At 59.8% G+C, this 13478-nt stretch overlaps 1 protein-coding gene across 10 annotated transcripts in view; it reads left to right on the forward strand.

The window, feature by feature from the left end:
• Positions 1-13478, forward strand: part of ARHGAP8 (Rho GTPase activating protein 8) — a 66351-nt gene that overhangs the window by 28083 nt on the left and 24790 nt on the right. For all 10 annotated transcript variants that reach the window (XR_009357008.1, XM_059187229.1, XM_059187232.1 and 7 more), the window contains 5 exons: positions 264-351; positions 3778-3909; positions 8169-8255; positions 10466-10564; positions 11711-11821. Coding sequence is in view for 9 of the 10 variants with exons in the window: in XM_059187229.1 (XP_059043212.1) it covers positions 264-351; positions 3778-3909; positions 8169-8255; positions 10466-10564; positions 11711-11821 (517 nt within the window). In the remaining variant the exon portion in view is untranslated. The remainder of the gene's footprint in view (positions 1-263; positions 352-3777; positions 3910-8168; positions 8256-10465; positions 10565-11710; positions 11822-13478) is intronic.

Below are 13478 nucleotides of genomic sequence, written 5' to 3' on the forward strand. Positions count from 1 at the left end.
CCAGGCCCCATCGCCGTTCGTAAAGGGGAGCGAGTGCATCTGCGTGTGGGCTGGGGGCGAACCTGAGTCTGACGGAGGCACACAGGGCGTTGCGTAGCACTCGCTCATCCAGGTGCTGTCTTTGCTGGCTGCCAGCCGCCTGGGCCCCTTAGGTCAGGTGGGGCTGCTCGGGAGGCTTCTGTTTCCCGTCAATGACGGGGGCTGTCCCATGAGAAGGCGGCCCTGGGTGCTGGTGGGGCTCATGCCTGTGTCTGCTCCTGCAGGGGAGGACCGCTTTGGAAGACGAGTCATCACCTTCAGCTGCTGTCGGATGCCCCCCTCCCACGAGCTCAACCATAGGCGTCTGCTGGAGTAAGTCCCATGGGTGCCTGTGCATACGCATGCACTTCTGTGTGTGTATGTGTCCCCTTGTGTGCACGCGCATGCACATACACCACCCCCACCCCTGTGCACACACACACACACCACCCCCCACCCCCGTGCACACACACACACACACCACCCCCCATCCCTGTGCACACACACACACCCCACCCCCTACCTCCGTGCACACACACTCCACCCCCATCCCCACGCACACACACACCTCACCCCTGTGCGCACACACACACACCCCTGCACACACCCACGCACACATACACATTCGTGCACACACATGCATGCACACACACCCGCACGCACACACATACCCCCATGCATACACACACACACCCGTGCGCACACACACACACATGCACACGCATGCACATGCACTCCTCTCCCTCACCGTCAGCATGAGTGGATGCTCAGGGTTAAAGGCTCATCAGTGTAGGTCAACTCACAGGTCCCCAGGTGGATGTTGTATCCTTTTCCAGGTCACCAAAGCCACCTGCGGGGCTTAAGGCTCTTCTCAGCCCAGGGTGGCTTTAGGTCCACAGTCTGAAGCTCTGAGCCCAGCCCTAGGGGCCCTTTCACACCTCCCTCCCACACAGACCCCCGCCCTCTGGGTCTGCTTCTCCCCTGCTCAGAGGAAGGCCGTCCACTTAGCTGCGTGCAGCCTTGGCTGCTGTCACCCCCTCCGTCTTGTCTGTTGCCGCTGGCGTCTGCACACTCCATGTGCTGGCTGTGCTGCTTCCCATGCCTACTTCCTGGCGGGAGCCCACGAGCCTCGTGAGAGGTGCTGGGAGAGTCGGCACGTCCCAACTGCAGCCCCAGTGTGGCTCCCATTCCCGGTTCTGACCACTCCAGCCCGCCCACTTCTCCACCCAGGGCGTAGTGCTGAGGGGCCGTGCCCTGGAGCCCCCAGCTCTAGGGAAAGTGTGAGCGGGTCCCAGAAGCAATTGAGAGTCTGTGGGTAGTGGTTTTGTGAGAATCCTCTTGACCCGAACCTCTAATCTGGTCTGCGAGAGGGTCTTCTGACGGCAGTGGGAGATACAGTGTGACCGCAGGAACCCTGCTGGCCCCAGGGGCTCAGGAGTCTTGAGCCAGCGCTGCTGCTGCTGTGGGGTGAGATTGCCACGGAGTCCACAAGGAGCACCGGCATTGTGGCGCACTGGCCCCCTCCAGCATGCTCGCACATGGGGGCACACAGAGAGGGGGTCCCGGGTCAGGGAGAGCTCCCGTCTGGGGTCCTCCAAGGTTAACACGATCCCTTGTAGATTATTCCTTCTGTGGCTTCACAAGCCCATGACCTGCAGGTCAGCTGTCGCTGAAGGCCCACTGCTGGCCCAGGAGGTGTTTGGATTTGTTTCCTTGTAAAGACAGAAGGACCCCGGACAGACAGAAAGCAGGAGGTTGCAGGAGGCGGGGTAATAAACTCATTCACGGCTGTGGGCTTGCTTTGGGGCCACGACAACCTTCGGGAGCTGGATGGCAGTGGTCACACAACATCGTGCATGTACTCTGTCACTGAATTGTGCGTTTTAAAATGGTTAATGCTATGTTACAAATTTCATCTCAATTCAAAAGAACAAAAAACAAAAACAAAAAAACCTACCTCTGATAGCAATGGGTACATGGTGTTTTCTCTTGTGCCGCCTCAGAGACCTTCACTACCAGAAGGAAGTGGCCAGCACAGCCTCTGTGGACAGTTGTGTAGGTTGTTCACTGCACAAGGGAGGCACCACGACGGGCTGCCATCCAGTTGCCGTTCCTCTCACCCAGCGCTGGAGGGTATCCATGCAGAGGAAGGAGCGCCTTTTTCTGATTTACTCCAAGGTGCCTGTGGGCTTCTTGGTCTTGCTAGGAAAAGCGCCCAGGCTCTCTTCCATGACTCCATGGAAAACATTGCCACCACGCACACCACCCTCCTTCTCCCTGTCCAAGCAGTAGCTTTCTTGTGACCAGATGTGCGCTCCTATTTTTGCAGTGGGTGAAGAAATAAGTCTGTGTCTTTGAAGCTCAACCAGTAATTTAGTTAATGACTTCCTGCGCCAAGCACGCCGCACAGCAGATGTACCGCGACAGGGAGAGAGCTCGGCGCGTTCGCAGGAAGGACAGGGGAGCGCTCCGGGCCGGGGAAGGGTGCCTGCTTACACGGAAGTGCCCACGTGTCCCGCGTGGACAAGTGAGCTGACACAGAGGTTCCCCTGGTCTCCTCTCCTGAGAGTTGAGAAACGCAAGGGTGACCATCTGCAGAAATGAGGGGTTCCGGGCGGTGTGGGTGCTCTGTGGACTTAGAGACCTCAGCCTGGCTTCTGCCTGTGAGGGGGACGGAAGGACGGCCTTAGTGAAGGCTGCCCCAGGGGCTTAGTCCAAGCAGTGTTTGAGCAAGTGTCCTGGAGAGTGAGCACTGGGGCTGCCTCCCCAACAGATAAGCCCAAACCTCGGACACGTCAGGCCAGCTTTGCCTCGCGCTTATGCATCGGAGATGAGGGACATCGGAGAGGTCCTCCTGCAGGTGGCTGGACGAGGCCTGGGGCTGGAAGCGATCGCAGAGTTTTGGGGACTCTTACTGTGGCATGTGGCCATGAGACAGAACAAGCAGAGTCAGGATTCTCCTCTAGGGTGATGAGAGAAAACGGTCGGAGCTAATCTGGAAGGCAGGAATTGCCTGCTCCTTAGAGACGCATCCGAATGGCAGGGTTCCATTCTGGGTTCAAATCCCGGCTCGGCCTCTCTTACCCTCCGGGGCTGCTAAACTCATCCCTGCATATGGAGTAAGTGAAACAAATTTATTCTCTCAGCCGGAAGGCCGAAACCAGTGTTGGCGGGGCCGTGCTCCTCCAGAGCGAGCCCCCTCCAGGAGAGGAACCTTGCCCCTCGCGGTGCCGGCTGGCAGCAGACCTTCCCCTCCTGGGCGGGGGGCTCCGTCACTCTCTGCTCTGCCTCTCTCTTCTCAGACAAAACTGCCTTCTGGGATTTCCCCTTTTATCTGTCCTGTTGGGACATGTGGGCATGTTGAGTGCCCGCCCAGATCATCTAGGAGAAACTCTTCCTCGAAAGAGCCTTACCTCAGTCACAGCTGCAAAGACCCTTTTCCGAGTCAGGTCACGTTCATGGGCTCAGACGTTTGCCGTGGATGTCTCTTCTGGGCCATTTTTGGGCCTGTCATGTCCCCTTGCTAGCTGTGCGACCATGACCCTCAGGGCTCCACCTCTCTGAGCCGCCTCTAACAAAAGGGGGTGGGGCCCCTTGCAGGTGGGTTCCCAGGGGCCCTGGATGGGTACCCCCGTGACCTGGGGTGCTGGGTGCTGGCACCCAATGGATGCCCATGGCTTCTGTTCTGGGGAAAGCGTCCTTGGTTTCAGTGACAGTGAGAGGTGATTTTCGAAACCGGGTCTTGCACTTAATGCCCAGGTACTTGAAGTACACTCTGGACCAGTACGTGGAGAGCGATTACACCGTCGTCTACTTCCATTATGGGCTGAACAGCCGGAACAAGCCGTCGCTGGGCTGGCTGCAGAGTGCCTACAAGGAGTTTGACAGGAGGTGTGTGCCTGAGCCCTGGGGGGCAGGGGGCGGGGCTCAGGGTCCCACCGTGGGAGGGGGGCAGGGGACTAGGAGGGGTCCGGGCTGTGCCACAGGAGGTGGGGAGCTAGGCTGAAGGAGCTGGGGGTGGGTGGGGTTACCTCCCCTCGGCAGGGCCTCTAACCTGCTTCCTCATCTAGGGCAGGGCCGGCCAGACAGTCAACATTTTGGCTTCACCGGCCCTTAGATTTCCTTTTTTTTTCCCAAAATTTTTTGAAGATTTTGTGTATTTATTTGACAGAGAGAGACCGCGAAAGAGGGAACACAAGCAGGGGGAGTGGGAGAGAGAGAAGCAGCCTTCCTGCAGAGCAGGGAGCCCAATATGGGGGTCGATCCCAGGACCCTAGGATCATGACCTGAGCCAAAGGCAGAGGCTTAATGACTGAGCCACCCAGGTGCCCCATCGGGCCCTCAGATTTCCGTTGAAACCGCTTGGCTCTGCTGTGCAGCAGGAGAACAGCCCCAGATAATACACACACACACACACACACACACGCAGACGCAGACGTGGAACCCGGTTCTAGGAAAGCTTGATTGATGGACACCGGATTGTGAATTTCGTGTCATTTTCACATACCGTGAACTGTTACTCTTCTCATTTTTCCCCAACAATGAACTCTGGAAAGCCGTTCTCAGCTTGCAGCCTGTGCCAAAGTCGGGGGCCTGCCGGATGTGGCCCGTGTACTCTAGATTGCTGACCCCCGTCTAAGAAATGTGGCAAAGAAACACAACCGCGTGGCCGTCTTCCAGATGGCCTTTGTGCTTTCTCCGCACCTTACAGTGTGCACAGGGCCTTCTGGTGTCTCTTTTGGAGAGGTGGGCGGCGTGCGGGGCAGGTGAGGACACACCGGTCCCAGAGGGCAGGTGTCTCTCCCTGTGCCCCTCACCTGGTGTGTGGCAGGGCTGGGACCCACCGAAGACCCTGTCTCCCTGTCCCAGACGATGCTCTGCACCACTTGGGAACAGCATGGAACCAGAGGATTTTTTTCTTGAGCGACGTCTTGCGTAACAGTCGATTTCAGAGCGTGCTTGGCTAATGGGCTGCACTCTTGGGCCTTCGTGCGGGTCTCCTGGAATCCTCTGGGTGTTCCTTCTCAAAGGCCCGTCATACCTCTGATGGAGATCTAGCAGAGCTTCGAGTGGGTGGGATGCTGGCCAGCAGCGCCTGACCTCCCAGAGCCGGCCACCTGTCCTTTGAGTCCTGCTGTCGTCATCTGTGACTCTTCGGTGGAGTTTCTTGCCTTTCTGTGCTGTGTCTTAGGGAAAGGATTCTTGCGTCATTTACCTGACACTGTGTACCAGGCCCTGCAGGGGAGCTGGAGGCAGCCGGGCCTCAGCAGTAGCCCCTCCCTCATGAAGCTCTCCTGGATTGTCCCTGGACAATCAACAGCCCCTTCCCTGCGTCCCTCTGTGCCCGGCTGCACCCCCCAACTCATCTCTTTGTCCCCTGCCTGTGGGAAAAGGTCTGCATGGGGTAGGTTCTCCAGTGGTGGAGGAGCCAGGTGGGGCCGGGAGTGAGTGCTGGTGTTCAGGCTGGGGCAGTCAGAGAGGCCAGCTGGAGGAGGTGGCCTCTGAGCGGCCCCTGGAGGGATGGGCAGGTGTTGCTAGGTGGCCGACCTGAGGAAGAGTGAGGGGGGCTGAGGCTTCGTGGTGGGAGGGCCGGCCTGGGGGATTCAGCTGGGGAACGGAGGGAGCAGAGGGAGGTGACCAAGGGCAGGGCGTGTGCTGAAGACGCCGGACTTGGTTTAGGAGGCAAGGGGGAGCCATGGGAAGTGCTTGAGGAGAAGTGAATGACACGTTCAAAGTGGCCTTTTCCAGAAGCTCAGGCCGACAGGAGGACATGATACGTACCCCTCTGTTGAGCCGATAGAGATCAATTATCAAATGGAAGGAAGCACACGTGTCTCCTACTTCTCACAAAGGTGGACCAGGAGGTGGTCCTGGATGTAGGTAGGATGGTAGAGAAAAGGACAGCTACTCTAGGCATCAAAACCAGCAGGGGAGTGTCTGCTGGGATGGTGAGTTCCCCGTCACCAGAGGTATGCAAGTGGAGCTCCAGATGCAGTTCAGTGAGATTTATACCACAAGGGTTTTCTGCCTGCTCTCGCTGCACCCTGGTGGGTGTCCTGCGTTCTTTTCCTCTTGGCTGTTGACTCCTCGTTCTCCGGAGTGTTCTGCCGGGCCGTTCCTTTTAAGGAACCAGTCCACACACGTGCTGGACCCCCTTCCAGGAAGCCACCTCCACGTCAGGAGTGACTCGGCGGCAGCAGTGCTCTGGGACCCTGGACCACCCGCAAGTCGCTGCAGCCCCTCCCTGCACCGAGAGCCTTTCTCTTTGTAATTTGTTAGTATTTCCTTGGGAGATACTTTGAGACTCTGTAGACACCTTGCTCCTTATTGAAGCGTCGCGTCCTGGTCTTAGCCTCCATCGCTCGTTCTCGGTCTGCTGAGAACTCTGAGGGATCTTGGGGGGCCGAACGGTGCTTGGAAGTACTGGCAGTTTACCCTAAGGCAGAGCGTACACCTCCGGCTTGCTTACATTTGTATGGACTTGCGGGTTCCTGTTTCTTTCTTTTTTTTTTAATTTATTTGACAAGACAGAGATCACAAGTAGGCAGAGAGGCTGAGAGAGAAGGAGGGGAAGCAGGCCCCCCGCTGGGCAGAGAGCCCGACTTCTAGGATCCCAGGACCCTGAGATCACGACCTGAGCTAAAGGCAGAGGCTTTAACCCACTGAGCCACCCAGGTACCCTGCGAGTTCCTGTTTCTTTCAGTGGGTTCTAGTCCTTGATTGTGTTTAATCAGATTCAAATGCAGCCCCGTGGGTGCCCTTCCTGTGACCCTCAGAGGTGTCCCATCGCGCCAAGCGAGCCCTGCCTTTCCGGAATTGAGCACCAGTGGGGCTCCAGGCACATGTCACCTGGCCCTCAGCCCACCCTGCGGTCCGCCGTTTCTCTAGGGGCCCTGGTTCTGCTCAGTGCAGAGAGTCCAGGGGCCCGGGTCTGGAAGGACTGTGCTGGTTGCTTTCGGGGACACTGGCTCCCAGGCCCTGTGCATGGACAGTTGGGGTGTTGTTTGCATGTCTCCGTTTCTGCCGGGGACCGTGCGCTTACCGTGGTGCCTATGGCCGTTCCTGCCCAGCAGGGCTCCTCTGGCTCTCTCTCTCCGCATCTGTCCCCTCCCCTCTGGCAGTGAGGACCTGCCTGTGCCTCCCTTACTGACTTGCTTGCCCGTCCGTCGCCCAGCATCTGACTTATCTCACTTGCTGGTCGTGTCACCTTCTTGGGCGACCCCGCCGCTGTGCGCCCCCCTCCCGTCCCAGTGTGTCCCCGGGAGGAAGCCCTGCTCACGCAGCCGGCCTCCGGTCACCTCCCTCGTCCTCTGCCCCTCCCCCTCCCCACCGGCAGCCTGGTACACGTGTGATGACCAGCTCCTGGGGCACATGGGCTGATCTCCAGCCACCGTGGCCAGCTTCAGGGTCCCAGTGTGTCCCCACTGGACACAGAGTTAGGGGCACTCAGTGTGGACTTATTAGACTTACTCAGATGCAGCAGACAAATAGCATCACGGGCACGGGAAGAAGTCAACGTAGTAAAATAATGAGGAGGTGATGAGTTTTGAACATTGCCTCGGTGCTTAATGTGATTTATTATGTGTTTATGCTATTTAATTTGTTTTTCACAACTGGCTCCCCAGATGCCTGAAATTCTGACCATCCATCGGCTCTTGTGTGGGGGTGAGAGCTGGCCGGAGTCCCCCTGGTGGACCCCACGCCCCTCCATTCACACAGCACCAGGCGGGGGCCACGACCACCCTGCCCTCCCCTGCTGCCTCCACCCGGCTGGTGCCGACCTTCTGGGCCCAGCCTCATGGCCTTGGAGTGAATTATTCTGGAATGAGGGGAGCCAGTATCTCCCTGTTTTTGAGTGGGTACCCCGTACCTCACGTCATGAGCAGCTCAGCGAGCTCCCCGCCTCCCAGTGTGGACGAGTGCCCAGAAGTAGGGACCCCGCTCCTGCAAACTGTAAGGTGTGCCATGCATGCTGGGCAGCAGAGGCAAACAGGCGGTCCTGATTCTCCCCTTCGATGTGGGGCTCAGTGTGCTTGAACCGGCTGCGTGGACAGAGCCCAGGTTCTGAGGCTCCCAGTTAGGCTTCGCGGTTCCTCAGCTCAGGGTGTTGGGCGTGTTGCTCTGCAGTACCCTCACGCTTCCCTCCTTAGGTACAAGAAGAACTTGAAGGCGCTGTACGTCGTGCACCCCACCAACTTCATCAAGGTCCTGTGGACCATCTTCAAACCGCTCATCAGGTACGCGGCGATTTTGGCGAGAACCTCACGGGGGCGGGAGGCTGCATCCTGTGGGTTCAGGGCGGTGGTGGGCCGGGGCGGCTCTCCCTAGGTGGCCTCATGGAGGTCTCCTCTCCGGGGCACCCATGTGTCTGTGCTACGCTGCCCCGCCCCCGTGGCTGTGGTGGGTCACGGGCTGACAGTCATGGATAGGAACGCAGGCTCACAACACGGATCACAAGTAGGCAGAGAGGCAGGCAGAGAGAGAAGAGAAAGCAGGCTCCGCACTGAGCAGAGAGCCCGATGCGGGGCTCGATCCCAGGCCCCTGGGATCATAACCTGAGCCAAAGGCAGAGGCTTTAACCCACTGAGCCACCCAGGTGCCCCTAAAAAATTTTTTCATATCTTTTCGTGATTCATTTATCACAACTTCTCATGTACCTTACGTGCATAGCAGCTGAAATGATCCCGTGAAGTCAGCTGTCTTCTCTCTCTTCCAAAGGAGAGGAGGTTGCTACTCAGAGAGGCTAAGTCCCGGCTCAGCGGGTTTCCGGCTCAAGCCCATGTGGTTCTGCCACTTACCCTGCCTCAGGTGTGGCCGTACAGTGGGGCCAGGAGAACCTTGGGAATCAGGGCTGGAGGCACTGGGGTCAGGACTGGGTTCTGCCACCTGTTGGCTCTGTGGCTTCGGGCAGCCGCGTGACCTCTCTGAGCCCTGGAGTCCTCATTTGGAAGTGAAGTGGATCAGCACAGAGGCCCTCCAGCGCCCAAGAACCAGCAGGATGTCCATGGACCCCTCCTGATTCCGACCCTCGGGGGTCGGAGCCCGGAGCTTGCCCATGCGCCTCCACTGCCGTCCCCCAGAGTGCACTGCCCCGAGGCCTTTCCGGGGTATCAGTGGCAAGAAACAGGGTTCTGCTTGTATCTGTCCTCCAGACCTCCAGAGCCTGGTGACTAGCAAATGCCTGGCCACTGGAGGGGGTCAGGCAGCAGAAACATGGCGAATGTTGGAGGGTGTTCCTGTGTGGGCAGGGGCTGGCCCCAGAGGCTTCCCTGCAGCTCAGAAGCTGACCTCTCTGTCCCCCCCCCCCCCCCACAGCCCAGCCACGCATGCGGAGTGGCCTGGACCCCTTCTGCCCGCAAGGGCAGGTGGCTGTGGGTTGGGGCACGTGGCCCAATTCCTGCTCGCCCACTAGGGGGGGCCGGTGCACGAGGCTGGGCCTCCCGTGGCCTCCCGTGGGCTTGTGGTGGAACGGCTGGGCTTGAGCCGCAAGGGAAGAGGTTCTCCACGGCTGCCGGGCACTGGCGTGGGGTTGTGGTTGACGACTTGGTGTCGTGCCCTCGACAGTCTGTCCAGAGGACACATCTCGTGTTGAGCGTTCTAGCCACACACACAAAGCCAGGGGACACGAGGAGCACTTTGTAGACGACGGACCGGCTCATTGCCGTGATGGTGGCGACAGCATCACAGCGTATGTATGTGTCCCACCTCTCCCTGGGTGCCGGCGACCGTCCAGCGGAGCCGTGACCAGGAGCTAGGCGGCCAGCGGTCCTTTACCAGGGGCAGGTGTGGGGCAGGGTGTGGGGCCCCTTGCCCGCCGGATCCTGTTCCTGTCCTCGCTCCGCAGCTCCGGGAGTGGGCTCGTTGGTAACGGTGGTCCCAGGTGGTATGTACTGGTGTAGACGGCAGACGTCTTCCCAGACAGTCCCGCTCAGAGGGAGAACCCGTTCCCGAGGGGGAGGATGAGGCCCTCAGAGGCGGGGAAGCAGACCCGGCTGGGGCTTGTCCCCACGGTGGTGCTCACCCCCGGCTGGCCTCCTGGGTGACACCGTTCTGGAGAGGGCAGACAGTGCCTTGTGTGCTCCCTGCCCCGCTCCGGGACCCTCGCAGAGAGGGGGTGCCCAAGTGGGAAGGCGCCCCAAACCGCAGGCTCCCCCAGCCCCTCCCTGCCCTCGCCCGTGTGTGCAGACTCCCGTGTGTGCAGACTCGTGGCAGAGTCAAGCTGGAGGCAGATCTTTATTTTCATGCAGATGAGACACTGCAGTGTCGGTGCCTCCGAGTTCTTAGGAAAGCGGCAGATCTGCAGATGCGCGGCTTCTGTTGTGTCCCAGTTTCCGCTGGAGTCAGCACTTACCGTCTCTCGGCGCCAGACGCGCGCGCCTTGCTCTCCCCGCCCCTGGCCCGGCCTCCTGGGCTCATCGTCCTTCTTCTCCTGCTTCTGATTTTTCAGTCATAAGTTTGGGAAAAAAGTCATCTATCTCAACGGCTTGAGCGAGCTCCGTCAACACCTAAAGTACGACCAGCTGATCGTCCCCCCGGAGGTTCTGCGGTGAGTTGGACCCGTCCCCAGAGGTGTGGAAACACCCCGGGGATCCCACGGGCCTTGGTCCCCACCCCCCGCCCCCCGTAGCATGGAAGGCTGCGCCTCCAAACGCGCCCAGCGGATCTGGCACCGAAATGTGCGGCGTCAGCAGGGATGCTAACTGCTGACTCAGGGAGCCCAGCCTGTGGCGGGCTGTGCCTGTGCGGGCTGTGCGTGCGGATGCCGGGCCCTTCCCCCACCCCCCGGGAGAACTGATTTAAAAATACAAGCCGCTGCTGTTCGTCTTGGTGTTTACCACGTTTGCCTTGAGCGGAGAAACGGGGGCGTTTCTCAGGCGTGTGCATAACGCAGCGTGCAGAATGCAATGTTCTCGGGCCCGTCGCAGGTGCTCTGGACGCCAGCCCAGCCGCGGCTTTTGCTGAAAGCCTGTTCGTGTGTCTGCTACTTGAGCTTCCATGGCAGCGGGGATCTCTCCCATGGGGTCGGGAGCAGAGGAGGGTGGGTGGTTGGTGGCACCACAGCACGCAGGGGCAGGTCTTGGAACCCCGGCCTTTCGCATCTCCCTGTCTGGGGCTCCTGGGAGGGAGCAGGGCCTTCGCCGAGCTGCAGGAGGTGGGGCGGCTTTCAGGGGTGGGGGAGATGTTGAGCTGCTCTGGGCGCCAAGGCGCACACCAGACGCTGGGCACACAGGGCGGTGTCGGAGTGACCCTGCCCCCGGGTGGTAGGGCCAGGAGTCGGTGACAACAGCTAGGGAGGGGACTAGGGGCGAGGGTATATCAGGGGAAGAAGTGAGTTTCCCAGGGACCGGTGGCTGGGCCCAGAGGCCGGCGAAGGGCGCTTCCAGCAGAGGGAAGCCTTTGTGGAGACACGTGGGTGAAATGTTGGCCCGGGGTTGGGCAGAGAGAGTGGGCATGTGCTGAAGTTGGATCATCCTCTGTGCCTTTGGTGCGAACACCCACGGTAGTGGCCGACAGTGTGTGTGTGCATGTGTGTGTGTGTGTGTGTGTGTGTGTGTGTGTGCACGTGCTCACACACACGCGTGCGATGGCGGTATGGCCCCTGGGCCCAGAAGGACAGGGCACGGGCCCTGTAGACGTTCACAGGGCGTCTGGCCCCAGCAAGGTGAGAGCCGTGTTTCCGCTGTGTCCTCAGGTATGATGAGAAGCTCCGGAACCTGCACGAGGGCAGGTCGCCCTCTCCTGCCAAGATGCCGCCGCCGCGGCCCCCTCTGCCCACCCAGCAGTTTGGCGTCAGTCTGCAATAGTAAGTGAGCTGGGGGGTGACCTGCTGATTTCCTCTGGGGGATCGTGGGACACTCGTGTCCCAGGGAGGCTGTCCCCACGCCTTTGTATCCAGCAGTCCCGCTTACCCCTGAGGGGAACCTGAAATGCACTCTTTTCCTGGAGGCAGGAGCACCTGCTTCCAGGTGTGTCCATGTGAATGTGTGCAGGGGACCCAGTGGCGGGCAGGGGACTGGTTCCTGGGGTTCTCTCCTGTGTTCAGGGCATCTAGGCCATGGCAGGACATGTGCCACCAGCCTCAACATGAAGCACGCTATGTGCTTTGCTTCGGCCAGTGAGGCGGGGCGGCCGTGGGGCAGGGCCCGTCAGGAGGGAGTTTGGGGAGCCAGTTCACTGTCTGCCTTGTAGTGACGCAGCCGGGCGGTGATGCCAGCCGGCACCCCCGGTGACCACAGTGCATCTCCCGTGGCTGCCACGCCAGAGACAGAGCCCAACTGAGAAAGGAACTTCTGTCAGGTCTAGCGCCTGATTGGGGACTGTTAGTGTCACAGCGTGGTGTGTCCTGTCCTTCCTGACTGGTCTCTCCCCTTACCAGCCGCATGACCCTGAATCCACTGCCCATCTCAGCTCGTTAACTTACTTCTGGAATGAAGGAGCTGGAGGATGTGCCCATTAGCATTTCCTTGTAAAGGATTCTGGGCCGACTTCATTGCTTTTGAGACTCCCCTAGTGGCCCCTCCTGCAGGAAGGCTTCCCTGATGCTGCTGGTGAAGTATGGGGACCTCCTGCCTCACCACCGCCTCTGACGGGCTGATGGGGAGCCTTCCCACCCCACTGCCTGGCAGGGAGCACCTGGTCCATCCTGGTCTCTGCTGCCGGCCGTAGGCCAAACGGAGGTGTTTTATCTGATGGCCGCGTGGGGCCGTTGGGTCTGGTGTGCGCGATGTGTAGAAAACCGGGGTCTGGAGGGTGGTGCTGGGTCCTGGATAGTGGTTTGCTCAGTCACAATCCTTGCTGCGACTTGATGCAATCTGAAAGGTTGAGCATTGGAGACTGGACGGTGTCCTGGCCAAGGCGCTGGGGGATCCCCACCTGCCCCCTCGGACTTGCCACTTGCCTCTCCTGAGGTCTCTGGGCATGTGGACTCCTCCTCCTCTTCTCGTGGGGGCTGTGGGGCTACGGGGAGACATGCTGGGGACCCCGCTTTCTTCCTGGCCTGGAGTGAAGGAGAGCTGCTGCGTGTGACGGGAGGAATCACGGCCCCTGGGGGCGTCAGTGTCCCTGCGGTTGTGTCACTTTACATGGTGACGGAGACTCCGCAGGGGTGATTCAGTGAGGGATCTTGGGACCGTGAGGGACTCGGGTGGGCCCAGCGGCACCACGAGGGTCAGAGTCAGAGGGGAGCCAGGAGCACGGAAGCAGGAGGCTGGAGTGACGTCAGGGAATGCAGGTGACCCCGAGGAGCCGGAATAGGTAAGGAACGGGTTCTCCCCTCGAGCCTCTGTACAAAACACAGCCCCGTTGACCCGTTTTAGCCTCTGACACCTGCAGAAGGCTAGGACCATAAGCTCTAACCGTTCGGAACTGCCGTGTCCTAGTAATTGGTTGCAGCAGGAACAGGGAGCTAAGAGCCGGCAGGGAGAAGTGTGTGGGGGAGGAAGGTGTGCGGTCACCCGGCT

Source organism: Mustela lutreola, chromosome 8 (assembly GCF_030435805.1).
Source record: "Mustela lutreola isolate mMusLut2 chromosome 8, mMusLut2.pri, whole genome shotgun sequence".
Lineage (NCBI taxonomy): Eukaryota > Metazoa > Chordata > Mammalia > Carnivora > Mustelidae > Mustela > Mustela lutreola.